This window comes from Drosophila novamexicana, unplaced genomic scaffold (genome assembly GCF_003285875.2).
Source record: "Drosophila novamexicana strain 15010-1031.04,08,12 unplaced genomic scaffold, DnovRS2.1 tig00000820-arrow-pilon, whole genome shotgun sequence".
Taxonomy (NCBI): Eukaryota; Metazoa; Arthropoda; class Insecta; order Diptera; family Drosophilidae; genus Drosophila; species Drosophila novamexicana.
In genome coordinates, this window is record NW_020824828.1 from 633,645 (window position 1) to 660,136 (window position 26,492).

Here is a 26,492-nt window from a genome sequence, read left to right on the forward strand (position 1 = left end):
TTTTGTGGGTGCATTTTAATTTTGCATGCCGTTTGCATTTAATTTGCGTCTGTTTCCTATTTTTAGTCGTTTTGTTGCATTTGTACAAAAACATTTTTAATAATTTTTCGTTTATTGGCAGTGCAAGTTTTTTGTGTTCCTTTTTGTGTTGGTGGCAACCAAAAATTTGTCAAAAAACTCAAACTGTTAAATGAAAATTAAAAAGCTTTTCAAGTTTTCAAAAATAGAAATGGGCATTTAAAACTGTTTACTAGACACTTTGAGCTTAATGTCATATAAATAATAGTTGAAAATATTTGAAAGAAAAAAAAAACACAAAAGGAATATATAAACAAATAAAAGACGCGACGAAACGGCAACAAAACAAATAATACAGTAGTAGTTGGCGCTTAGGCCGGTAGATGGCGCCAGCTCAAGTTGCTGTTGCGCCCAGCGCAGAGATCTCTCCAAGCCCAGTAAAGCAGCTGCCATTTTGGAGGTGTGTGTTTGGCTGTGTGTGTGTGTATGAGAGAGTGTGTGTGGTCTGTGTTGTATGTGCGTGTGTATGTGTGTGTATGTCTGTCTGTGTGTGTTTTTGTTTGTTCTCTAAGATACGACGAGTTATGTACTATATAATAGCATATATATATTGTGGTACCCTAAAACTCGAACTCGCGCCTCAACTCGACCGATCAAACCTCCGGCACTCGCTGTCGTCTATCTCCGTCTCTCTCTCTCTCTTTCTATCTGTCTCACTCTTACTGGCACTTGTACTCGCTTGCTTGCTTCATTTAGCTTCAAGCCTTTTCACATGTGCCATCATCAACTGTTCGTTGTTGCCGCATTATTAACGTTACCCAAGCCGCCCGGACTGCCAGCCCACCACATGCCACATCACGCGCGCCACATCGCCGACGTTTTGTTTCAATCCCAGCCATTCTCCTTGATCATGTGCGCCAGCTCAATAATGAACTTGCCCTCCTTGTATTTCTGACTGGACTCATACGCATGCTCATATTTCCAGCCGAGCGGCGTTTTGCAGCACTCGCAGTAGATATCGGCGACCGCATGGAGTCCAGTGAGCAGGACACGCTCCTCCGTTTGGCCGCAAGCGACATTTACCACCGAATTGAAAAGATATGCCGGCCCCTGGCTGCCCTGAAACGACTTCGAGATGAGCTCGTCGTGTGAAGCGAGATGCGCACGGCAATGAACACATGAGTAGGTCCGATTTGTGGACGGTAAGTAGGCTTGAAAGGTTTTCACCATTGTTGCTGGTTTGTCTACAGTTGCAGTTACAGTTCCAGTTACAGTTTCTGTCACTGTTAGTGTTACTTTTACTGTTGCTGTTACTGTTCCTGTTGCTGTTGCTGTTACTGTTTCTGTTACTGTTAGTTTTCCTATCGCTGGCTTGGTGCCTTGGGCGTGTGTGGCTTGGCTTTTAGCTGGTTGTCTGTAAATAGTCTTGAACTACAGCCGTATCCGTCACAGGGAAGTGCACTTCTTGGCTGTCAATTGGTCCGCTGTAAAACACAAATAACATTAGCTCTAGTTGCTTCGCATTGTCAATTCATATGTTAAATATATGCAGAGTTGAGAGCAACACCTTTCAGCTTTTCGATTGTCACGTCTTGCGTACATAGAATATTGACTAATCTGTTAATCCTGATCATGTTAAGTATACCTAATGGAGTAGGAGACCGTCTGTTCTACTCGCTTCAAAAATATTCTCTGGATAATCTTTTAATGGACGTAAGCTAGTCGGATTTGGATTTATCTTGGTATATCTGCACACTATTAACCTGGTCATAGGTTAACCCTAGTTGAGCTTTCTGTGCTGCTCTCAAGGCTGCCATTTGTCACGTCATGTGCCTCACCTGCTGAGACCGGATCAAACAGTGTCTCCTGCTGCTGCTGCTGCTGTGCGTTAACTGCGCGCGTTGCTTACAGCGGACGGCGACGATGAGGACGACGGCGCCGCGGCAGAGGCAGAGGCGGTGGCAGCAACTGTGGCAGCAACTGTGGCTGCTGTCATTGAACGATTATGTCCAGCGTCTGCCAGTGTCGTGGGTCACAGAAAAAGCCACAATCCAATGTCGTTGGCTTTTGTTTGTGCCTGTGCCTGGGACTGTGCCTGAGCCTGTGTCTCCGTCTGGTGTCTGAGGGCTTCGACAGCGACTGCAACTGCGACTGCGACTGCGGCTGCTATTGTTCCACGTGCGTTCTGTTTTGTAGTGTGTATATTTATGCATATGTATGTGTGTACAGACGGGATATATCAGATTTCCTGCCAAAGACAAAAAGACAATGACAAAGCCAAATGATTATTAATGTAGTTCAGTTTTCTGTACATACGAGTCATATATAAATTGTTGAAACAACAGCAACAACAACAACAACAACAACAAAAAGACCAAAACAAAGCAGCGAGGAAGAGAGGAAGTGAGCGCAAGAAAAAGAGCACAATATGGCCGGTGCATTTACATTATTGATTTCCATTTGCAAGTCTCTGGGCCAACCTACAAATGTGGCCTAATAGCCGACCAAAACACATGTCCTAAACCGTTTCGTAGGGGCTTGGGAGGCGACTCGACCTCTCAAAAGCAGAGAGCTATAGAAAGCAACAGACAGAGACGGAGAAAGATAGCGAGGGGGGTGGGGGTGGGTAGGGGTGAAGATAGCAGTCAATTATAATGATGATATGCAGGCGGTATTCCGATTAGTCCGCCTTTGGGGCTACTCTATGATTTATGTGCGCCTCGTCGCCTTAGCCAGCGAGTCAGCTAACGAGAGCAACCCAAGCAGGCAGCTACCGATGCGATGCGTCCGCATTTACAGTAAACAGCTGCCTTCCAAAAGCGGCACCAAATGATTCATAGTCCCCCAATCAGCGCCATCTCCCGCACAGTGTCCGCACTTTCTGCTTTGTGGCTTTTGTGTGTAGATAGATGGCTCAATAAATACAGTCATACACCAATATATGCGATACTTTGTTGAAAACCATTACGCATCAATTTCAACAACATAAGTATATTAGTCCATTCAGTTAATAATTAGCCCATACAGATCATCTGGATATCTGAAGTGTATTCACAGCCAGCAAAACTTTATACTAGTGTATTCACTGTAAGTTGTCGTCCACAGACAAAATACATCTATCTATTAGCACTATTCTGACAAGGCAATACAAGGTCAAGTCTTGAACAAAGTGGACACTGTGCATCCGCCGCACAAGCGACTTCTGGGAATGAAGCTTTAACAGCTTGGGAATTACAAGGAAACGTATTGGCCGAAACATTCTGTAAACTCTTCTAAATATTTATGTACATATGTATGTATGTGTAAATATTTGTAGTAAATACCTATATAAATATGTATGTATGCAAACGCTCTATTTTCCATAATTAACACCCTTGTTGCCTTTTGCGTGGTGTTGCCAAGCCCTCAACAATATCATCATCGTCGCCGTCTTGGTTGGGGTTTCTGTTCAATATCCAATGCAAATTGGCTGCTGACGCGAAAGTCGACGATTAAAACAAAGAAACAGGAGCGACCGGGAAAAGGGAAGGCGAGTGGGTGAGAGCAGCGCGAACAAAGAAGCAACAGAGGCAACAGGGAAATGCACTTGGCCGGGGGGGGGTGGCTGCTGGCGCATTGCATTGGCCAGACAACAAAGCGTTGACTGCTTACAAGTTGAGAGCGAGTGGGAGAGAGATAAATATTGGGCAAAAGGATGGGAGAGGAGGTGGCAGTTTCTCAATATTAATTAGCGTGCGATATTAACGAAACGACAACAACCTTTGGCGCCTAAACAGTTAATTAATTAAATGAGACCTTATTTTTGCACTGCACCAAAACAAACACAAGCACACAACAGACACACACACACACACGACACAATCACACATAAACCGTAATCAAGAAGAGCAAGAAAAAAGAAGCTGCCGAAAATTCGCGAGTTCAGTGAACCAGCCAGTGAACCAGTGTGAATGAGAAAAGGAAGCTAAAAGTTCTTTGGCACCAACTCGCTTACGTTTTGATTTCTATTAATTTGTATTTATTTTTTGTTATTTGGGTTTTTGTTTTTTTTGTTTTTTTTTTTTGCGTGGGCCCGCTTTCTGCCTTCTGCTTTGCCACTTCACTTTTATTTTGCAATCAAAAACCAAAGCGCGCTATGCGAAATGTAACAAGCGACTGACGGGCAGCGTCGCTGCTGCGGTGCGCTGTTGGCAACTGTCGGCAGCTGAGGCAACGGCAGCAGCGACGACAGCAGCAACGGCAGCAGCAGCAGCAGCACAGCAACAAACAAAGAAGTAAAGAAAACTGCAACAACAACAAAGTGGCATACAGGTGGCAGTGACGACTGCAGCGCAAAGCAACGCAACAAGCAGCGCGTCAATTGCAAAATGGACAAATAAATACATGTACATGGACATTTGTGTGTGTGTGCGCATACGCATATTAAATGCAATCAAGAAAGCAGAATCTGAGAACGCAGTCAAGTGCTTCATGCAATTACATAGTTCACAGCAATAACAACGCGTATCCCCCCATAGGTGTGTGGGTGTCTGTGTGCGAATGCGCAAGGTGAATGCAATACTCTATGTGCACTGCGCACCAATTACCGTTAGAAATGTTAACCCAATATTCTTGATTTTGCTGTAGCTGTGTTTCTGGTTGATGTTGTCGTTGCTGCTGCTGCTGCTGCTGCTGCTGTTGTTGTTGGTGCTAAGTGTGGGCATATGAAGACCGGAGCGCCATGACACAGCAACAGCCGCGAACGAGGTGGCGGCAGCATTGGGCATGCGTGCCATACTCACCGCCATAAAAACTTGTACATTTGCGTAGTAATATACATATATAAATTTAATTTAAAAAAATAAAAAAAATCAAGTATAAAACCCTGCTAATTTAAAGTTTTTTTTTTTCTAAAAACTGGAGCCCAAAAGGTTGCATAGTTTAATAAATAATGTTTAGAGCCTGCACAATAATTTTAGGCCCCACTGTATTTTCATACAATGTGGCGAATAACGGTAAGAACGTCGCTGTGTTGCTAATGTATCTGTATCGTTGTGTGATAAGTTGTTGCTGTTGCTGGTTTTTGTGCCGACGAGGTGACTGGCTGGTACTGCTGCCTGGCATTACCTTGTTCAATCCACATTCTGCACTCCCCCGGGCTGTTGCTGTTGCAACTGTTGGCGCTCACCAAGCTTTGTGCAGCTGATTCAGAGTCGGACAACCGCATGTTCTTATTCAATTGACAATACGCATTTACAGCTATGTGTGTGCATAAAAACTTAATTTTGGCCACTCGCCCCCAATCTCAGCATTTGTTTCTTATCGTTCTTGTTGTTATTGTAATTCACCCGCTGGGCTTTCATTTTGCGCGCGCCTTAAACGTCAATAGAACTTTTGCGTCGTCTTTTTTTTTACCCTATACCCATTACAAATGGTTAAGTGATGGGTGTATTGGTTTGTGAAGACGCATGTAACAGGTAGCATGAAGCAACTCCGACCACCTAGAGTATATGCATATGTGTTCTTGACAAGGAAGACGAACTGAGTCGATCTGGCCGTGTCTGTCTCTCCGTTAATAGCTTCCAATATTTTTTCGAAAGCTCTAATAATTGTTTACATATCAACAAATAATGTTTTTCAAGCACGTATTTTACGGCAACTCTCAACTAGGTACAGGGTATCTGCTATTCGGGCACTCAGCATTAGCGGACTGTTTCTTTGAAACAAAGAGGAAAGCCCGATAGGGCAACAACAACAACAAAAAGCCACACGCACCACACACACACGCGCTCGGGGCACTTTGTGTTGTTGTTGTGGTTTCGTGGTGTCTTTCTTTTAGCTGGGGTCAATAACGTCAATGGCAATGCTCTTTAAGTTGCGTATGTATATGTGTATGTGGTAACAAATAGAATTATGAATTACCGTTGAAGAACGAGCACTGTATATAAAGTGACAGAGAAATGCGCGCTACTTTTGGGCAAAGCAGACAGCGTTTGGCACTATCTGTTAACAGAATGGAAAGCAAAAAAACAACATCCAACAGCTGATGAAACAAAAATAATATTCTTATCAGACGGCAAAGAAAATAACAACACCAAATTTATTGCGTTGCGACGCCAGCGACGCAGTCGGCATAAATGCTGCCAAGCGGGGTAGTATGTGAGGGCGAGCAAGAGCCACTACGGAGAGAGACTGCGAGAGAGACCAAGATAGGGAGAAAGCGTAAACAAAAATACAGCGCAGAAACAGCTGTGTCTCTGTGGTGGCGTTGCCGACGCATCGAAACACACACACACATGCGCAATACAGCTGCTCTCTGTATATGTATATGTATGCGCATGGCTCGATACTTAAACACAACAAACAAACCAGGCGACAGAGAAGTAAAGTCCTTGGCTTCCTAAGAACAGCTGAGACTGGAAGCAACAGTGGGGGCAACAAAAAAAGGCCGCGAAAGAGAGATCAGATGAATGAACTTTAATGACGCAGCTCTCTCTCTCTTTCGCACTTGCTAATGTTTATCGCACTTCGGAGTTGCTAAAAGACGCAATTTGTTTAGCAGCAGCAGTCCCCCGCGCATTTCCCAACACATGCAGTCACTATCATACACACACATATGTATGTTCATGCGTATGTATGTATGTACGGGGACATAAAAACACAAATGCTTATGACAAAAAATTCTTGTTTGGACCTTATTCCATACGCAGCAAACTGCGTTGCAGTGGCAACACTTTTTCTTATTGTTGTTTTTGCTACACTGCCTGTGTATGTATATGTATATGTGTCTAAGCGCTGGAGAAGAGGGAAAAACAAAGCTAGTGTGCCTCAAACATACGTAAGATGGTATATACTTACATACATATGAATTTTATATATATATGCATGTATGTAGCAACTAAATATGTAAGTACATCAAACACATGTATGTATATTCACGCAATTTCAAGCTTTTACAAAAACAGCAACAAATGGCAAATTTTGCCACACAAAAACGTATAACAACTTACGGTTCTGTTGCAGTTGCAGTTGCAGTTTTCTTGTGTGTTGTTTTGTGCGATACACAGACACAGACACACACACACACACGCAAACAAACACACACACACACCACACAAACGAGACGAGGCAACAACGACCCACTCAGTAAATGACACTTAATTGTGGTTCTTCACACCGTTTGCATAATACTAATGCAACACTTTTGCATCATTAATATTTCTATCAATTTATTGAACCGAATACAATATTTGTTTGCGTTCGCTCATTTTGCGTGCTTTTTTGCTGTGGGGGCGCTGGTGTGTTTGCGTTGTGTGTGGGGAATTGTAATAGAGTTCAATTATTTGCGCCACTCTGGTCACACTCAGCACAATATATCGTTATTGAAATATCGATACTATCGATATTCAGCAACAAAATTACCCAAAAGAAGTTGCTGCTGCTGCTGCACAAAAAAAAAAAAAAAGAAAAAGAAAAGCACATAATTCTCATAACACAGCACGCGCCTTACGAAAAAACCCAGGCGTAAGTAACAAATAGGCTGCACAACTGCTGTGAAATAATTACAAATTGCTACCATTCTGTTAGTGTGCAAAACAAACAACAATTAAAAAACAGTTGACAGGCGGCGCTGGCCCAGTGCAATAGTCGCTGCTTGTGTGAGGTAAGCGTTAATAAGTGGGCAAAACCCAAGGCCCCCTAACCAGATAATAAATATTTATGTATATATATATATATATATATATATATATATATATATATATATGTGTATATATGCATATATCGGTGGGTACATTTCGTGCCAAGCCACAAAAAAAGGACAACAACACATGACTGGCATTCAATATCGCCTGTCCCGTCCTTGCAAATTGTGCAGCTCTGCAAATGTTTTTGATTGAATTAAACCAAGCAGCTTACTTTTGTTTACAACTTTATCTAGCGAAATGTGAACAAATGAATAACACAAGTGTATATATGTATCTGTACATCAAGGAACCTGCGGATGACTTCAGGCAAGCCGAAACTAGCTGGGTTCACTGGAGTTTAAGAGAGAAAAAGAAAAAAACGTAGATTTCTTTTGCTTTGCTTATTTCTTAGACATGAGAATTTGTTGTTTTTGATTCGTATAATTACGCAAAATGTTATCATTTTGATCGATTTACGCTTGATTCTCATTGTCACACTTTTAATTTAATTACCATACAATTACTTTTCATTTTATTGCCTGTTCAATATCTCGACCTCGAAGTCAGATCGCAAAGGTCGTATATCTGATATGGTCTGATAGTATCTTCGACCAGTGCTCGGCTTAGTCAATAAGACATTCTTGATGCTCAATTCAGCTCAATGTTATACACTTAAGAGTGTAACAAAATCATTGAGCAACAATTTGCTTTAATTGAGTGCTAAACAATTAAATTGCTTATTTAGTTGCTAACATAAATAATGTCTGAATTAAAGCAGAGAATATAGAAACAACAAATCTTTCAAATAGTTAAAGTTCTTGCTGCCAGCTTTTATTTATTTATTTATTTTTTCAAATTTCACCTTCAAAAACGTTAGATTTGTCGGAAAATAAGTGGATTTGACTGACTGATTGATTGATTGATTAATGCTCAAGGCCCACTATAGTCACATACTTTTAGAGTTCCACCCTCAAGTGTGGAAAATAGGTGAAAACTATGACCGACCCATTGGCAAGACAATTGATTGAAGATGTGCTTCACACTTTACAAAAAACCCATCACCTGGTTGGCAAATCGGAGTCCAGTGTATTATAGGCGAAATTGGAATTTGCGTCCGAATCCAGGCAGGGTATAGGAAGGTTAAATAAAGATTATCCAAGCGAAAGTTCAATTTTCGTATATTTATAGGTAGCTGTCTCAGTCGTAGCTCACCGCCGAACAACGCCGGGTAATGCTCGCTAGTATATCATATATAAATTATATAGATTTAGAAAATATGTGTGCAAGAGGAAATCTAATCCAGTTTTAATATTAATCTTGTCTACTCTTTCGCAGAAAGCTGGAAGCATGTTGTGGACGGTGCATCTCGATGGTGGTCCGCAGCGCGTGAATCATGCAGCTGTGGGCGTCGGCGAGTTCATCTATAGCTTCGGTGGCTACTGCACCGGCGACGATTATCGCTTCAATGAACCGATCGATGTGCATGTGCTAAACGTGCACTCGATGCGCTGGACTCTGGTGCCGCAGCAGTGTGACAGCGACGGGGATCCGCTCAAGTATCCGCTGGTGCCGTTCCAGCGTTATGGCCACACTGTGGTTGCCTACAAGGAGCGCATTTACATTTGGGGCGGCCGGAACGATGAACATTTGTGCAATGTGCTCTACTGCTTCGATCCAAAGACGGCGCGCTGGGCACGCCCGGCGGTAAGCGGTTGCCTGCCGGGCGCCCGGGATGGGCATTCGGCGTGTGTGATTGGCAATTGCATGTACATATTTGGCGGATTTGTGGATGAGATCAATGAGTTTAGCAGCGATGTGCATGCTCTGAATCTGGAGACAATGGAATGGCGTTATGTTCAAACGTTCGGTGTCCCGCCGACCTATCGGGATTTTCATGCGGCCGTCGCATACGAGGAGGAGCGCATGTATATATTTGGTGGGCGCGGCGATAAGCACAGTCCATACCATAGTCAGGAGGAGACCTACTGTCACGAGATTGTTTATCTGGACATGAAGACAAAGGTCTGGCATCGACCCTTTACCGCCGGCAAGGTGCCAGTGGGTCGGCGCAGTCACAGCATGTTTGTCCACAATAAATTGATCTTTGTCTTTGGCGGTTATAATGGTCTGCTGGATCAGCATTTCAACGATCTGTACACATTCGATCCGCGCACCAAACTCTGGAATCTGGTGCGCGCCAATGGCCAGGCGCCGACGGCCAGACGACGTCAGTGTGCCATTGTCATGGGCACGCGCATGTTCCTCTTTGGCGGCACCAGTCCTCGCTGCTCCATGCCACAATCGCAGAACTCAGTGTTGCGCGGCAATGAGCTAACGCAGCCGCCGGCGGCACCGCCGCTGCAACAGCAGCCGGCAGCAGCGCCACCAGCAGCAGGAGCAGCTGCAGCGGCAGCTGCAACCACCACACTGATTGACTACAGCGATCTGCATGTGCTGGACTTTGAGCCCACGCTGAAAACGCTTGCCACGATGGTGGTGCTGAAGCATCAGCTGGACATTTCCGGCTTGCCGCGCAGTTTTCGGGCGGATCTTAACATGCTGACACAGCCGAACAGTATTACCCGGCCCATCAATCAGGCCGGCTAGCATTTATTGTTCATGTTGGAAATAGATAAAAATACAATCGGTTGATGACACCTGGTGCTCGGATCGTTGCCCCCTTGTCGTATTTCAGCGACAAGCCACAAAACAAAAGAACAGGCAACTAAAAACAAAACAAAAAAGCATGCGTTAAAAAACATCATGAGATGACAACAGTTATTTAGCTTAATTTACACGCTTTTTCCACAACGCTTGATGGAAGCGGATTGCACTAGTCCCAGTTGTCGAGCAATGCATCCGATCTCTTCCAAAAGTGCTCGAAATATCAAATGACACCACACATATACATACAGAGAAACAGAGAGAGAGAGAGAGAGAGAGAAAGAGAGAGACACTCGCACACACTCAGACTCGCACACACGGACACTAAAAAACTAGTAATAAACAATGCAGTTTCAGAAACTTGCTTGGACTTACAATTACACAATTAGCTCTAGTTTGTAAAGTGTTTATATATAATTATCATAAATAAAAATCGCATATTATTATTATTGAAAATACTGTTGGGCGTCGGCTTAAATCAATTTTTGCCTTAAACGCAACGATCTCAGAGACTGCGAGCTCGAGCAACAAAATTCGCATATATTCACTTTAGTTAACTTTATTATTAACTTCAAACGCTTTGCGGCAAATAAAAATACATAATTGTTATAGGTTATAATAACGCCTTTCTATGCGATTCTCATGGCTTCAAGTAAGGCTCGAAAGAAACAAACCCTTGTTCTTTCTACTCTATCCTCTAATCTACTCTCTCGCCTATCTCTCTCCTCGATAACACACTTCGGCTCTCATGCCTCAATACTCATACACCGTTCCTACGAATCTTCCTCGCCCTTTCTCTTATATAAAGCTATTTAAGAATTTGTTGGTGCTTCTCTCTTTTTTATAAAACTTTCATTATCTTACCTTCCTTTCAAAAATTTGTCATTCCTATGTGATTTTCAAATGTGTCTAGTTGAATAATAGTGTACGCATGTTTACTCCCGGTTTCTATCTCATTTTATAATTTAAATAAAATTAAATTGAACAAATATTGCTTGTCATAGTATATATACTTTATATTTACGGAGAACATCTCATGCACTTACTCAACTATATTTGCATACAAATATAAAACTTATTTTACAGTGTCCTAACCTAGATCTATAACTTTGCGTTGCTCGTCTGCCAAAGCTTGGCATCGCTGTTGCTAGCCAACGGCGCTCGTGTATCCGCGCAGGGTCAAGTAGCCATTGATGATGTCTGAGGGCAAATGCTGCATGGAGGCGTACTCATCGGCATTGGCGTAGCGCAGCTTTGAGTGCGGATCGACGTAGGGCGCCGGCAGGCCGCTAATATCCGAGTATTTCTTGGCTGGCAGCAGCGAGGGCGGTGCATTGAGCGTGAAGTCTGGTGAAGTGAAGCGAAAAATGTTAATAACGTGACCGCCAGAGTTTGGCCTTTTACCCACGTACATGTCGGCTGATCGGCTGGAGGTTTTTGATTGCGCTCCATGTTGTGAATTTGACGCAGCGGTCGATAGACGCAGTTCCTGGGAAACGCAAAGAGGCGCTTAAACGAACGTTTGGGCTTGTGCAGTGAATTCGTATCCATCATAATTGCGTTAAGCACACACAAAATTGTGTAAACAAAAAAGTTTTGTACGTATTGTAAACAGCTGTTTTGGTGCGTGGTATCGATGCAACTACAAGCGATATATCGATAAGATATCGGTAACGGTCAGGTTGTTAGTGCTGCACACTTTTTTAATGAACCATTCTGGTTCATAAAGTTGGCCAATTTGAGTGAAAATATATGAAACTAGATGTAAACCTGTTGCAAATGCATGCTGAGTAATTGCTTTAATTTTAAATCAATTGAAATATTTGTAAAATATGCATTTTTAAGCAGCTTTCGTCGTGCTCTAGAATGCCTTGGAAAAGCTGTAAAAGAACTAGTTTGCCAACTGAACCGAGTCACACATTTCTAACTGCCAGCCAGTCTTGAATGGATTGTATACGTGTGTGAACCAAAAAAACGAAAGAATATAATTTTAAAGCTTACGTTTACGATGGCGCGCAATGCAGGCGGCAACAATAATAATGCAACCAAATCGAGCGCAACGGGTAACCATCACCCGGCAGCCGGTACAGCGGCGGCGGCTGCTGCCGCCGCTGCAGCCGCAGCTAGCGCCAAACACAAGCGGAGCAGCAGCAGCAACAGAAGCTTCAGCTTCAATTTGTCCTCAAAACTAATGCTGGACAAGTGGAAGACATTGGTTGGATGCGTCTCTTTGGCCGTAGCCAGTTACTTTGGCTATTTGGGCTATTTAGAGACGCGCGTGAATACGCCGTTTGATAATCACAAGATGGTACTGCGCACCGGGCTGGACGATCCGGAGCGATACTGGGGCACATACCGACCACACACATACTTTGGCATGAAGACCCGCGATCCACACTCACTGGTCATGGGTCTCATGTGGTATACACCGAGCAATCTGGGACCAGGCGGTCAGGGCATACGACACTGGTGCGAGCTGGGCGATAAGCTGGATGGTTATGGTTGGACCCATCACGATGGGCGCAGCTTTGGCGTGCAGGAGATACAAGATCTGCCCTTTGAGCTGAAGACCTCGTTTGTGAAGTATCCTGGCGAGAAACAGTATGGCGGCGACTGGACAGCACGCATCTCGGTGCGGAATACGACGCGGGCATGGGACCGCAGCATATCGCTCATCTGGTATGTGGCACTGGACGAGCGCACAAATGGTCACATCAAGTATGTATCGGATGAGAAGAGCCCCGAGCCGGGCGTCTATGGCGAGAGCCAAGGCCTCGGCGAGTTTCAAGTGCGTTTCCATGCGGTCAAGGGACGCATTTTGCACAAATCCTATTTGAGCACGGTGGCATCTGGTCTGAGCAAGCTCAAGGAGACTATATTCGCGCATTTTCGGGCGTTTGCAAGCAAGCGGGGCAACCGCTTCATTGGTCTGCCCGGTGAGATTGTCTCCCAGAACGGCGTGCCCTCAACGAATCCGGAGCCAAATCTAATTGCCATACAGATCACGGCGGAGGTTGACTTTACGCTGGACATTACCTATCAGTCGACGTCGGGCTTTGCCTTGGGTGAGTCCATACCCAAGCCGCCAACTGGACGCGCCTACACAGACTCGCTGCAGGCAAAGATTCGCGAGTTTGATAAACGTTTCGAGGACACCTTTCAGCTGGCCGCCAAGGGTTATTCGCCCGATGAAATACGCTTCGCACGGAACGCATTTAGCAACATGATTGGCGGCATTGGTTACTTCTATGGAGCCAGTCGTGTGCAATCTGTGCACACACAGAATCCGGTGCCATATTGGAAGGCGCCGCTCTATACGGCGGTGCCATCGCGCAGCTTCTTTCCGCGCGGCTTTCTCTGGGATGAGGGCTTTCATGGCCTGTTGATTAGCGCCTGGGACGTGGACATTGAGCTGGACATTATATGCCATTGGTTTGATCTGCTCAACGTGGAGGGCTGGATACCCAGAGAGCAAATTCTCGGCGCCGAGGCGCTGGCCAAGGTGCCCGAAGAGTTTGTGACGCAGCGCAACAGCAATGCGAATCCGCCCACGTTCTTCCTGACGTTGCGCAAGCTGCTAGCCCAGCACAAGGAGCAGCTGTCGCAAAAGGGTCGTTTCGCCACACTGGAGCGTCTCTATCCCCGCCTCCAGGCATGGTTCAACTGGTATAACACCACGCAGCGCGGTAAGTCTCTCGCTCTCTCTCTCTCTCTCTCTTTATTATGCATGCGCGTTCTCTGTCTCACGCACGCCCACGTCTTCCTGCTGCAGGTGAAGTGCTCGGCACGTATTTGTGGCAAGGACGCAATGCCAGCACCTTGCGTGAGCTAAATCCGAAAAGCTTGTCCTCAGGCCTGGACGATTATCCGCGCGCCTCGCATCCCACATTCCGGGAACGTCATGTGGATCTACGCTGCTGGATCGCACTGGCGGCCAGCGTCATGGCCGAGCTGTCCACATTGCTGGGCAAGGATGATGTCAAATATTATGAGACATTCTCCTATCTGATGGACAATGAGCTGCTCAATCGTCTGCACTTGGATCCGTACAGTGAACACTATGCCGATTGGGGCCTGCACACGGATTTTGTGGCACTGAAACAGCCGCCACCGTTGACAACTCAGCGTACGGCTGGATCCCGTGGCGGTGCTGCTCCACAGCCACCACAGGAGAAACAACGCTATGTAACGAAGCAGCCGGATTACAAGTTTGTCGATACCATGTTTGGCTATGTGAGTCTATTTCCAATGCTGCTCGAGCAGCTGGACCATGATTCGCCGTATTTGGGCAAAATGTTGCGCGACATGCGCGATCCGGAACTGCTGTGGACGAACTATGGCTTGCGTTCGCTGTCCAAGAACTCGCCCATGTATATGAAACGCAATACGGAACACGATCCGCCCTATTGGCGCGGACCCATCTGGATAAACATCAATTATTTGGCCGTAAAGGCATTGCGTCATTATGGCAAAATTGAGGGCCCCAATGCCGAGTTGGCCCGCAAAATCTATGGCGAATTGCGCGAGAATCTGGTGAGGAACATCTTTGGGCAATATCAGCGTACGGGCTACATCTGGGAACAGTACGATGATACCACCGGCGAGGGTAAGGGCTGCAATCCGTTTACCGGCTGGAGCGGTCTCGTCGTCCTACTCATGGCCGAACAATTCTAATGCCATCATCTTCGGCTGCAGCGAGTTCCTCCTGTGATAAACTCACGAAAAACAAAAAAGAAACATGCAAAAATAAAACTTTAAAACCGATTCCGTGTGCACTGCGATGTTTGTTTAGCTTTCAGCTACTAGCCAAGTGTTACTATCCAAAGATCTAGATACTTATACGCGTATTTGTAGTATATGTACCACTGTGTAGTACGTACTCTGATATCATGGATATGTACAAGTATAATCTTCTGTTGCCAGGGGTCAATCCCTCCGGCTGCTCTTGTAATAAGCTGTACAAATTTCAACTCTGACGAATTACTTAAAATAGCGTTAATAGATGAATTTACTTATAATAAAACGTATAAATTAAAAAAGTGTTTTTTTTTCACATTTCCCACATTGTTAGAAAAGGGAGTTAAGTATATGATAATTCCTGTATACTTAATAATGTAATATAATATAATTCATATAGACTTCGAGTTGATTAGATATAAGTCAAAAGATTGAATCCTGAACATGCCCTCTCATATATTTTCAAACAATTTCATTTGAAATCTATAATTTTCCATTCTACTGAAAAGATTGCAAGCCGTATATGTACGGGAAGCGAGCTGTCTCTTTGACTATCGCTTCTTGCTGACTCTTCCTCTTTCACCTGGTTTTACTAATATACATATATATCTTTCTTTTAATATATATATCTTTCTCCTTTGACTCTCTTACTCTTTATTGAACGTATGCTCTCACTACATAAGCCTTTCTATGCGATTTTCACGAACCTCCAATACATAAAGCAGTTCCGCCTTTTGCTATTAGATATTTTGAAAAGAATTCTGGATGATGATTGTCTGACCCATAGAGATGTCCCGATTAATAACAGATTTGCTTGTGGTTTTAAAGGCTCTTTTCTCTTTAATTAAAAATCAACATAAAGTTAAGTTTTGCTTATAAATAAAGTTTCAATTCCATTAGACGTATAAGAATTTCTAGTTTCACATTTACACAATACAAGAAGCTATATTCAATCTCGCAATCACACGCACACGAACCATTCTGGGATTAGAAATTACAAACAGCTAGCATTTAGGGCTAAATTGCTTTTTATATATGTTTATAAAAGTACGAAAAAATTAGACGAATTATAGTAATTATTAATTACTTAATTTCATTTGTTCGACAACGAACTTAAGGCTAACAAAGCATTTTGTATTCTGTATTGTATTGTTCTATGTACCAAAAATTATTAGCTATACAAGGCGGATTATTGCACTTAAGGGCTGGCAACCTTAAACGAGCGCGAGTTATAAAATTGTTAAGTTACAACTAGACGGAAGTACACGTTAGGATATATATATAAATGTATTATAATGAAGTACATGGAACGAAAGTCTTATGGCGGCGCATTGTATCTGTTATACAATCGGATTCAATGTTCAATGCCCTCGTAATTGTTTAGATATATTAGTGATTAACACAGTTATTATTATTGTTAACAATCGAAGATGGACTGCTGCATCGTTTAGTCTGCTTTGTCTTTACTGGAGTTGCAGGCGGGGCTTTTGCGATTACGTTTGAATGCCGGCAGGCGATCCAAAAGCGCCCAAAGTATGCTGCCAGGCAGACGCTGATGCTGATTGATTAGATCCTCAATGGCAGTGGCCACCTGAAATGACAAATCTCATTAACAAACAATCCAACGATCATTAATTAAGAAAGGGAGCAAGAACACACATACACACCTTAATTTGCAGCTCCTGCGGCGTCAGATTCTCATCATAGTCGATGGGCTTGCCCAGATATGTGCGAAACTTGACTGGGAAGCCGCCGTAGATGGGATACACGGGTATGCGCAATTTGTTATATAGACGCATAAAGAACGTGCGAAAGATGCCCACCTGGCGGAAGCCCTCACGCAAGTTTTGTGTAAAGCAGGGTATTATTGGCACCTTCGCTTCCTGTGCCACCTTGGCAAAGCCGACACGATTACGCCAGAGCAGCTCATAATAATGATCACCAAACTGTGCCTCATAGACGCCGCCCGGTGAGATGGCCAACAGATTACCATCACGCAATATGCTGACACAGGACTGCACCGTGCCGGGGCTGACATGGAATGCCTCCGAGATGGTGCCCCAGCCGGGCAGCTTGAACAGAAATCGATCGCCAATTGTGTAGATCAGACGCTCGCGCTGCAGCAGCATCCGTGAGTTCAGATAGTACATATCGATGGGTATTGCGCCATGATAATAAACGATCAACGCTGGACCCTCCTGGGGTATATTATCCAAGCCGATTACCTCATAGCCATGATAGATGCGAGCATGTGCATCCCAAATGGCGGCCACAATCTTGCGGCCGACGCGCCAAAAGTTTCGATCCGTTTGCACGGATCGCATTATGACCTTCCTGCAACAAAGAGAGAGAAGAGTAGGAATGTTTAGTGCGAGATCATTTTACGTCGGTTTTAGGTGGAATTTCCACACACAATAGTGTAAAATGAGTGAAAAATGTTGCAAGAGTGAAAGTCAATTGTTCGTTCAATTGGATTTTAATGATTTACATAACAATTGCATTATGAGAAATCCACCCTAACGTACAAAAGATGGGTGAATATTTGAATAGGGTGGTGGATTTGGCAAATCAAAAGTGCAGATAGTGTAAACAATGTATTTTCGTTTCAATTAAAAATCGAATTGCAATCGAATTAGATGAATTTGTTTTGGGAATTTGATGGGCTGGTGCGTGGACTATCTGGCCCTTATCAGTAGTTGCTAGGCGAGAGAGATGTAGCTACTATTCGCATTCAGTTAATATCAATGAAATATTTTGTTTTGCACTTCGAGGCGTTAATTAATTGCAAAATTGATAATTTTGTTTAAATTTAGTTTTCGGACAGCTGCAGCATCATCGTCAGCTCAGGTGTTATCAGCATATTGGCGACGCGTATCAAATTCTTCATAAATCAATGGGCGAACATTCTTCTTTACGAAATATTTACGTCGCCTGTCTCTGATCGCATATAGCCAGAAGCCGGGAGATCTACAATGGAGTCCGCACCTGGTCAGGTTGACCCCCAGTCCGCCCAATGTTCTTCAACTGTATTAAAAAGTCGCTGATAAGAAGGACAAACAATTGTCTTGTGTATCGAATGTGTGTGTTGTCTGGTGGGCGTGGCATTAATTTTTGTTTGTTGCGCCAATTGGCAACTGACTTAAGAAATATTTGTGAAAAAACAGACTTGGCGTGGCAAAGTACTTCTGGTAAGAGGTCGAACTTGATATATATATTTTCTCCTTCTTCTTTTCTCCCCTCGACATATCCTCCCCTTGCATAACATCGACTCTGAGAAATGATTTTTAAGCAAGAAGAGCTAAAGCCATGTGCTTGGGTATACAACTACCTTGGTATGCCATATTTAAGCCCTGAAAATTTCAAAAAGATCCGACTATAAGCACCGAAGTTAAACAAGCATAGTGTTTGGCAAATGAAAGCAGAAGAAGAAGCAGTAGAAGCAGCATTTATATGTGTATAAAGAAGAAAGCTAGCAGAATTGTAACCGGGTTGAGGGCCCTTTTAACTAGAGCACTCGAAGTTGTTTTTATAGCAATTACCGTCAGTTCCACTCATTTTCCGCATGCATGAGTGGATTCGCAAGCAGTGAGTTAACTTTAAAACTGAATATAAACAACTTAGTCGATCGGAAACCGGAAGCTTAGAAAAACAGCGTCTAATTGTGCCACGAAATTCCAATGACATTAGTTTTATGACAAATCGACGGCCCATGGCGCTGATATCATAGTTAGGTGCTGTTATAAAGCTAAAGCTTCTCGTTATCATAGAAATGAAAACAAGCCGCAGTGCACATACATACAATGGGAGCAACAATATGCTGGCGTGTCTTGGTCTGATTTGTCCGCTTATCGAGTGCTCAGTGACGCACCGCTCCCCCTGTTCCAAGAGATGTCTCGCTGCAATTAGGAGGGAGGGGCAGGGGGCATATTGATCCCGTTTAGTGAACGCTAGTTAACGATACTAGCGAGTGCTTAGAGTATACTAGTGGCTATCAATAGTGTTGAGGCCTGGGCTAACTGATAGTTAATTAGCATTAGAACCGGTTTCAGGTTTTAACATTGCAAAAATGGCATTTGGAGAGCCATATACGTAAATAAATAATGCAAAGTCAGCGTCAAGTACCATTTACCCCAAAGGTGGCCGGGCAGCATGGTGAGAGGGGGGAGGAGGGTCTACTTTCAAGTGCGCGGTTTACTGAGAACGGGCGGAAATTTTTGTATAGCCACGGCGGCACGATTTCGTCAGAGGGAGAGAGAGCGGGAGAGAGAGAGAGCGAGAGTTCAATGACAGAAATGCATTGCCAGCGTATATTCTAGATATATGTATATGTATGTACCAGGTACTACTATATATGGCATATATATGTATGTATGTATGCTAACCTAAGCACTTTCGTGCCCTGGACTTACCTGTGCAGCTTGTAGATGAAGAGCACCAAAAATGATATATAGATAAGCGCCACGAAGACGAGCGGAAGCAGGAATGTGACAATCAGCGGCGTTAGAAATCGATAGAGCCATAGCGAATAGTCCAGATCAATGTACGTAGCTGTAGATAACGATAAAGATACTTAGATATATGTGTATTTACATGCATATTGAGCGGCAATATATACATTTTGTTATCTTTAATTTGTTGTTAACATAGTAGAATTCGCCCTTAATTCACCCAGAAGGGTGGATTGGTTTGAATCCGTTGAAGGACGCGATTCTGACAAACAGTTTTTCACGCATATTCCGCTGGTGTGGGTGGAATGATGTATAGAGCTTTGCAAACAAATCTATTCCCTTTTTTTTCAGAGATTCTTTCGGCTGGCAATCAATCAGTCTGTCCGTCAGTCAGTCAGTCCGTCAGTCAGTCCACACAGTTTTATATATAACATATAAAAGGGATGATAAGGGCTGCAATACTTACACAACATACTTTGTGGGTTCTTTATGAAATTGGCCAGAAAGTCCATTTTGAGGTATTGTTGCGGCTGTTTATGGCTAAGGTTTCATGGATACGGTTCTCTCTCTCTCTCTCTCTCTGCTCTTCTTCTTCTTTCTTCTTCTATGCCTTCTTCTTGTTGCCGTTGCTGCCGCTTGTTAGCCAACGTTTGCGGCTGTTGCAAATGTTGGCCTAATTTTCACTTGAAGCTTACTTTCTTTCTTTGCGCTTTGCTTATGTTGGGTTGACTTGGAACTGGGTTCAGGTTCTCACCGGCAGCGTCGTCGTCGTCGCTGTCTTTGTGTTTGTCGCTGTTCGCCCTCAGGTGTTGTTTTGATTTTTATTTGTTTATTCTTTATGTACGTTCTGTTATTACTGTTTGTGGTGTGCTCATTTATGCGATGGCAACTCATTACTGCTGGCTCCGGCGTTGGCAATGAGTAGGTGAGGTGAAGGTGCGCTCGCTAGGGTCTGTTACGCATTTACATACATTTAATGAAATGAAATTGTTTCATTGTTATTGTTGTTATTACGTTCTTGTCGCTATTTTTGTTGTTTTGGTTATTGTTGATTGCTTTGCTGCTCGTCCGTCCGCCCGCTTGCTTTAGAGACAACTGAGGCCGAGCAGCGTCTGCCACATTGTGTGTTGGGCTGCGCGGTTTCTTTTGTTAGCTGCTCTTTATGTTAATAATACTAGCGGTTGAGCTCAAAAGTATTGCACGAGAGTTATTTGTTTTCATTGTAGAGATGGGCTTATATCGCTGCCACTATCGATAGAATATGCCCCAAGAAAACAGCTGGCAACCCTGCTCAGCTGACTCTCTGTTTTGTTTTTGTCGCTTTAGTTGCGTTAGCGTTGGTAGTTTGAGTAATGGTCGGGTACGATATATCGATAAGGTGCACGACTCTGATTAACTGCGCTTAGCAAATGCAAACAGTTGCTGATTTGATAAGATATCGTTTCACGTGTTTTACTTCGGAAAAAACGGTTAAGAAATGTTAATTATCTTCACGTGCAAACTCAATTAACTCAGAGGGTCTTCAGACAGGTATAAATGCCTATCTGAGTCGGTTCGATATCGATCGGTTCCGATAATCGTCAAAAAATATCGATAAGAAATACGACTGAGAAAAACATGTTGCTCTAACTTCTGTGTGCTGCACGTGTTTGATTTGGCATTTTGAAAACTACATTTTCTGTGCGTTGCACTCGCACTCAGAACCAACGACAATGGGTAAATTTCGTTCGAAATTGAAACGCCATGGTAAAGGCAAGAACTGGAGCAAGGGCCAGTCCGCTGTATCGAATCCTGAGCAAATGAAACATCGCCTGAAAGCCAAGTCGCGTTTCTTTCAACCAAATTTGAATCTGGGTAAGCTAAAGGCAATAAACACGCCAGCATTACAAAAACTATAAAATGTCTTTACTAACAATGTACAGCGGCATCTGGTTCCGCCAATGGACTTACAATGGAGGCACTGCATAAACACGAACAGCGTCAAGCGTACAATGCAGAGACGACGACCGTTAACGATGTTGCCGGCAGCCTGATGTCCTTTACGCTGGACGATGATGATGGCATGTCTGGCACGGGTACTGGCACCGGCACACAGCCTGGCACATTCAAGACCTTCCAGACCTTTGCCTCTAACTACAGTAGCTGCAGCAATATGAGCTTCAAGAAGCTGCTCACTGGCTTTCGCGCCTCATCCGATTTGCACAAGGAGATGCTGGCGATTTTAAGCGCCCTAACGGAAATAATACGCGAACGCGGCGGCACCGAATCTTCTACCGAATACTTTCTGCTGCTCATCAGCCAAATTGAGGCGGCCAGCGAGGAGCGCGACATCATTGCCGGCGTTGCACTCCTCTCAATGGGCATCAAGTCTGTACCGGCGCCGGTGCTGCGCAAACGCTTTGATCAGACAGCCGCAACGCTACAGCAGCTTCTGAAGCGCTTCATTGACTCCAGCAGCCAATCCGTCATACGATATGTAAGTAATGAAACCCTGATCCTATGCTGATCAGTCTGAAATGTATTTTGCATAACCTATTATGCTAACATACGCTGACCATTCGATTTATTATTATTCAAATTGTATTTTACAAAATCTCTGCTTCGCGTCTAATTGCAGTTAATTGGCTGCTTGTCGGTGCTGCTGCGCGCTCAGGACTATGCGACATGGACATACAGCTCGACATTTCAGTACTTTGATGCGTTGCTCGCCTTTAGCATTCACTCCAAACCCAAAATACGAAAGGCGGCACAGCATGCCGTGGTCTCAATCATACATGGCAGCTGTTTTATGTTGCCACCAACGCCTGTCGACAGCGCTAAGGATGTGGATAATAAGGACGAACAGCAGCAGCAGGCGGCGGCGGCGGCTAAGATTAAGCATCATCCGGCCAGTAATCGTGTAACGAAATTTTGTCTGGCCCAATTTAAGCCCGAAGTGCTGGCCAATGCACAGACAACAGTCTTGCATACGCTCGCATTGCTCAAGGATACGCTGGCCGGCTTTTGCACCGAGGATATACGCAGCGTTTGTGAGCATTTGCTCTCCATAATGACCGCTGCCAATGTGCTGGTGCGCACCAACTGCTTCCAGGCACTGCACGCTCTCTTCCTTACGCGCAGCATCAATCTGAATGCGACGCTGTGCGCCAAGCTGCTTGCTGCCATACACGAGTATCGGCCGGATCGCAGCGATGTGCGGCAAACGCTTGCCTGGATCACGGTGCTCAAGGAGGGGCATCTACATTTGGCTGCACTGCAATTGGATTTGTGTATGCAAGCGCTGCCGCGTCTCTTTGACATCTGCACCACCGATCTGTGGCTGTCGGAGCGCGGTGAACTGGTCGTTGGCGTGTCAAATTGCATTAAGGAGCTGCTGCAGGATTGTGTGTCGCGTGCCTGTGCCACAAAGCAGCTGGCCGATCAATATCGTGCATCTGTAACCAAAATAATTGGCGCCCTGCACAAGGTGCTTAATGCACCCTTCGGCGAGATCTCCAAATATGTTATACTCATCTTCTCCATTGTCTTCGAGGCGTGCGGCAAGTACTTTGGGTAGGTGAAACCGTCTACAGGGTATCCCTTAGCTCAAGTATAGCAATGTTAATTTTTGTCTCTCTCTCTCTATCTCTCTCTCTCTCTCATTCTCTCGCACACCCAGATCCGAGCTGATTCCCTCGTTGTCAACCATTGGCAAACGCTATGAGAGCCAGGGCGCTTTGCGTTTGCAGATTGAGCACACGCTGATCAGCGCAATTAAGGCGCTCGGGCCCGAGCTGGTGCTGCGTGCATTACCATTGAGCGATGCCAAGGGTGAACTGTCCCTGGAGCGTTCGTGGCTGTTGCCATTGATGCGCGAGGGCTCCAACGGTGCCAGTTTGCAGTTCTTCAAGGAGCATGTTGTGCCATTGGCATTGAATAGTCAGTCTCAGTGGCGCAAGTATTCGTTGGAGGAAAAGAATCTGTCCAAGGCGCACATCTATGAGCTTTTATGCTGTCAGCTGTGGGGTCTGTTTCCGGGTTTCTGTCGACAGCCACGCGATCCGGAATATTTGCGCAAACTGGCGCCCACACTGGGCGATGCTTTGGAGCACAATCCCGAATTTCGTGCGCCCATCTATGATGGTCTATTGGAGCTGTTAGACGATAGCCAGAGTCCCGAATGCCATGCGGCAATTGGACAGTATGCGCGCAATTTTCTGCCGCGCCTCTTCAACATCTATACACAAAAGCCCAGCGGCACATACGAGGCAGATCTACGGAAACGCGCCCTGGACGTCATACGTGTGTATATCGGTCGTGCGCCCGCCGAGGTTCAAACGCAACTCTTTGAAAGCGCCCAGAGTCTGCTGGCGGAAAGTGCAGTTGCCAGCTTTGAATATGATGCGTACTTTGACATCAATGCGGCCATTGTTCGTGTCCAAAAGTGTCGCGGCATCGAGGCCTATTTCGAGAAATATATGGCGCCCGTGCTGCGCAACGACAAGTCCAAATTGGTGGCGCGCGACGAACAGAAGATGAAGAAGCAGCAGCGCAAGACATATGAGTAAGACCACTTACATATCCATTTTCACCATCTACTATAAATGCTTTTCGGTTGTCCTCTGGCAGGCTGCTGCGCGAGCTTATGACCTCGGAGCTGCCCTCATGCCAGAAATTTACGCGCAAGAACTGCATTTCGTTGCAGCAGATACTTCTGGAGGCCTTCAATACCACCTGCAGCGTTTGCCAGGCGTCTCGTTTACAGTAAGTAGGATCACAGAAGCTTTGTTTGCACAAAATTCCATTCAGATGGTTGGAAAATCAGTTTCTTTCCCACTTTCAATCCAATCATTTTCTTTTCTTTTTTTTTTTATCAATCAACAGTTGCCTCAAATCGCTGCTGGACTGCCGCAGCAAGCTGACATACAACGATCAGTTGGTGATGAAGGCCATTCCGGAAGCGGTGCTTAGTTATAAGGAGTTCTCGACACGCAAGGAGCAGGTGGCCGAACAGCTGATCAAGCAGATTGCCACTCTGTATCAGGAGGCTGGCAAGATAAATGAGTTTGTTGACATCCTGACAGCTGGCTTTACCGGCGACGAATCGTTAACAACAAATACGATTCTCGCCTTTCGTGCTGTGCTCCAGCAACAGGGCCAACACCTAACGGTTAGCACATTGGAGTTTGTGCTACAGCAGGTTTCGGTCTTTCTGGTGCAGAAGTCCCGCCATCAGGCCGAGGCAGCCGTCGCCTTTCTCATCACATTTATTAAGGTGATGCCCATACCGCTGGTGGCCAATCATCTGGAGACGATTGTAAGTGCAGTCTAGCTATATCAATCAATCAATTATATATCTAGCCATTCGACTATTACAGATGCGTTCCCTTTCGGCCATGACAAAGGATACGAAGCGCTATTGTCGCATACAGATTGGTTACTTCCTCAAAAAACTGTGCAAACGCTTTACCACAGAGGAGCTGGCACGTTTTGTGCCTGGTGATGATGAGGTTACACATCGCCGTCTCAAAAAGATACGCAAGCAAATGCGTCGTGATACACGCAAAAAGCAGAACGAGGATGCCCAGGCCGAGAGCTCTGATGATGAGCTCGTAGGGGATCTGGAGCAGAAAAGCTATACGTAAGTTTTCACGAGAATTTCAATCGTGTTCAGCTAAAGCAACAGCTCCATAACCTATTTGCAGTATCGATGACATTTTGGCCGACTCGGACTCAGATTTGCCGGAGGATATGGAAACTGAGGAAGGCGGCGCTACTGCCAAGAATCGTACGTCCAAGACAAAGTCCAAGTCTAAGCAAGCGCGCAGCACCTACATACGCGAAGATGCCGATGAGATTGTCGATCTGGCCGATCTTAAGTCAATTGGCAATGTGCTGAGTAAGCTCCATGATCTATGCCAAAATCTGTCCAGCCTCTAACCCAATTTTTTTCTGCAGCAAGTGGCTCTGCAGCTGCTGCTGCTGCCGTGCCCAGCAAACAGTCGAAATCGAAGCCACAGGCGGCTAATGGTGGCTTCAAGACCGCCGATGACGGTCGTCTTATAATCAGCGACAAGGCGCTGCGTGGTCAGAAAGGTGATGCCATTGAGGATGGCTCCGAGAGCGATGATTCCTCGGCGGGTAGCGGCCATGAGCCGGGCAATGGTAATCCGAAGCGCGGTATGGAGGAGGACTCCAGTGATGAGGAGGAACTGCAACAGGCGAGCAGTGCCAAGCGCAAGCGTAAGGCCAGCGATGCATTAAGCATGCGCTCGGGCAAGACCAGCGCCAGCACACGCAAGGGTATACATCGTACGCTCGGCGCCACAGCCGGACATGATGCCATGTCTGTCAAATCCGGTGGAGCCGCCAGCAGAGCAGCCGGCAGCGAATACAGCAGCAAAAAAGCCAAGGGCGACATGAAACAGCGCGGCAAAATGGATCCCTATGCTTACATACCGCTGACACGAAATACGCTTAACAAACGGTAATTGTTTACTCAATCAATAACCTACTGTTTACCCAATCATTTACTTATCAATTGCAGCAAACGGGCCATGAACTCGCGCAAGTTCAAGAGCGTCTTGCGTAGCGCTGGTGCAGATGGTGGCGAATCAACAACAGCGAGACCAGCGCGCGGTGGCGGCGGCGGCAGCAAGCGTGGACGTGTTGGCAAAAGCTACAAATAGACGGTAAACAGCTATCAAAACTTGATCATAAAGATACCTTGAATAATTTGTATAATCTGCTGTTATTTTGCTTAACTATATATATAAAATTATATATGAAATGTATAGAGTAGCCCTTTATCGTCTGGGAATGCGGGGTGTGTAAACCGACGTAAAGAACTGCAAAGTCGTCTGGTATATTTTTATAATATGTTTATTTTTTAATAGTTACAACAACTATAATACACAAAGCATCTATAAATTTATAATATCATTCGTAGATATTAACACTTATTTTATTTTTTTTTTTGCAA

The 26,492-nt window shown here is 44.9% G+C and overlaps 6 protein-coding genes across 12 annotated transcripts; 3 read left to right on the forward strand and 3 right to left on the reverse strand.

Moving 5' to 3' along the window:
• On the reverse strand, positions 1-7,039 carry LOC115764304 (protein yippee-like CG15309). Of its 3 annotated transcripts, none has more exons than XM_030707239.1 (3): positions 7,008-7,039; positions 1,857-2,266; positions 1-1,502 (listed from the first exon to the last, which is right to left on the reverse strand). In XM_030707239.1, exon 3 carries the CDS (start codon positions 1,246-1,248, stop codon positions 904-906), a length of 345 nt encoding a protein of 114 aa, XP_030563099.1. In that variant the 5' UTR covers positions 1,249-1,502; positions 1,857-2,266; positions 7,008-7,039; the 3' UTR covers positions 1-903. The 3 variants fall into 3 exon arrangements, with proteins under 3 accessions (XP_030563099.1, XP_030563101.1, XP_030563100.1); XM_030707241.1 differs by lacking the exon at positions 7,008-7,039 and adding an exon at positions 6,856-6,888; XM_030707240.1 differs by lacking the exon at positions 7,008-7,039 and adding an exon at positions 4,013-4,030.
• Positions 7,040-7,437: 398 nt separating this feature from the next.
• LOC115764237 (kelch domain-containing protein 3) lies at positions 7,438-11,302 on the forward strand. 2 transcript variants are annotated; one of them, XM_030707151.1, is made up of 3 exons: positions 7,438-7,521; positions 7,585-7,660; positions 9,018-11,302. In XM_030707151.1, exon 3 carries the CDS (start codon positions 9,030-9,032, stop codon positions 10,287-10,289), a length of 1,260 nt encoding a protein of 419 aa, XP_030563011.1. In that variant the 5' UTR covers positions 7,438-7,521; positions 7,585-7,660; positions 9,018-9,029; the 3' UTR covers positions 10,290-11,302. The 2 variants fall into 2 exon arrangements, with proteins under 2 accessions (XP_030563011.1, XP_030563012.1); XM_030707152.1 differs by lacking the exon at positions 7,585-7,660 and having other exon boundaries at positions 7,443-7,521.
• Positions 11,303-11,354: 52 nt separating this feature from the next.
• Positions 11,355-12,123, reverse strand: LOC115764238 (INO80 complex subunit C). Of its 2 annotated transcripts, none has more exons than XM_030707153.1 (2): positions 11,759-12,097; positions 11,355-11,693 (listed from the first exon to the last, which is right to left on the reverse strand). In XM_030707153.1, exons 1-2 carry the CDS (start codon positions 11,898-11,900, stop codon positions 11,494-11,496), a joined length of 342 nt encoding a protein of 113 aa, XP_030563013.1. In that variant the 5' UTR covers positions 11,901-12,097; the 3' UTR covers positions 11,355-11,493. The 2 variants fall into 2 exon arrangements, with proteins under 2 accessions (XP_030563013.1, XP_030563014.1); XM_030707154.1 differs by having other exon boundaries at positions 11,615-11,693; positions 11,755-12,123.
• A 155-nt stretch (positions 12,124-12,278) lies between these two features.
• On the forward strand, positions 12,279-15,376 carry LOC115764235 (mannosyl-oligosaccharide glucosidase GCS1). Its single transcript, XM_030707150.1, has 2 exons — positions 12,279-14,032; positions 14,119-15,376. Exons 1-2 carry the CDS (start codon positions 12,355-12,357, stop codon positions 15,018-15,020), a joined length of 2,580 nt encoding a protein of 859 aa, XP_030563010.1. The 5' UTR covers positions 12,279-12,354; the 3' UTR covers positions 15,021-15,376.
• A 535-nt stretch (positions 15,377-15,911) lies between these two features.
• LOC115764419 (transmembrane protein 68) lies at positions 15,912-20,749 on the reverse strand. Of its 3 annotated transcripts, XM_030707417.1 has the most exons (5): positions 20,546-20,749; positions 19,998-20,483; positions 19,493-19,631; positions 16,751-17,417; positions 15,912-16,674 (listed from the first exon to the last, which is right to left on the reverse strand). In XM_030707417.1, the coding sequence occupies exons 2-5, from the start codon at positions 20,041-20,043 to the stop codon at positions 16,531-16,533; spliced, it is 996 nt and encodes a 331-aa protein (XP_030563277.1). In that variant the 5' UTR covers positions 20,044-20,483; positions 20,546-20,749; the 3' UTR covers positions 15,912-16,530. The 3 variants fall into 3 exon arrangements, with proteins under 3 accessions (XP_030563277.1, XP_030563278.1, XP_030563276.1); XM_030707418.1 differs by having other exon boundaries at positions 20,007-20,749; XM_030707416.1 differs by having other exon boundaries at positions 19,998-20,749.
• Positions 20,750-21,180: 431 nt separating this feature from the next.
• On the forward strand, positions 21,181-26,480 carry LOC115764268 (RRP12-like protein). Its single transcript, XM_030707191.1, has 10 exons — positions 21,181-21,385; positions 21,454-22,007; positions 22,149-23,083; positions 23,190-24,074; positions 24,140-24,274; positions 24,395-24,827; positions 24,889-25,151; positions 25,216-25,409; positions 25,469-25,997; positions 26,058-26,480. Exons 1-10 carry the CDS (start codon positions 21,244-21,246, stop codon positions 26,197-26,199), a joined length of 4,212 nt encoding a protein of 1,403 aa, XP_030563051.1. The 5' UTR covers positions 21,181-21,243; the 3' UTR covers positions 26,200-26,480.
• The last annotated feature ends 12 nt before the right edge of the window (positions 26,481-26,492 follow it).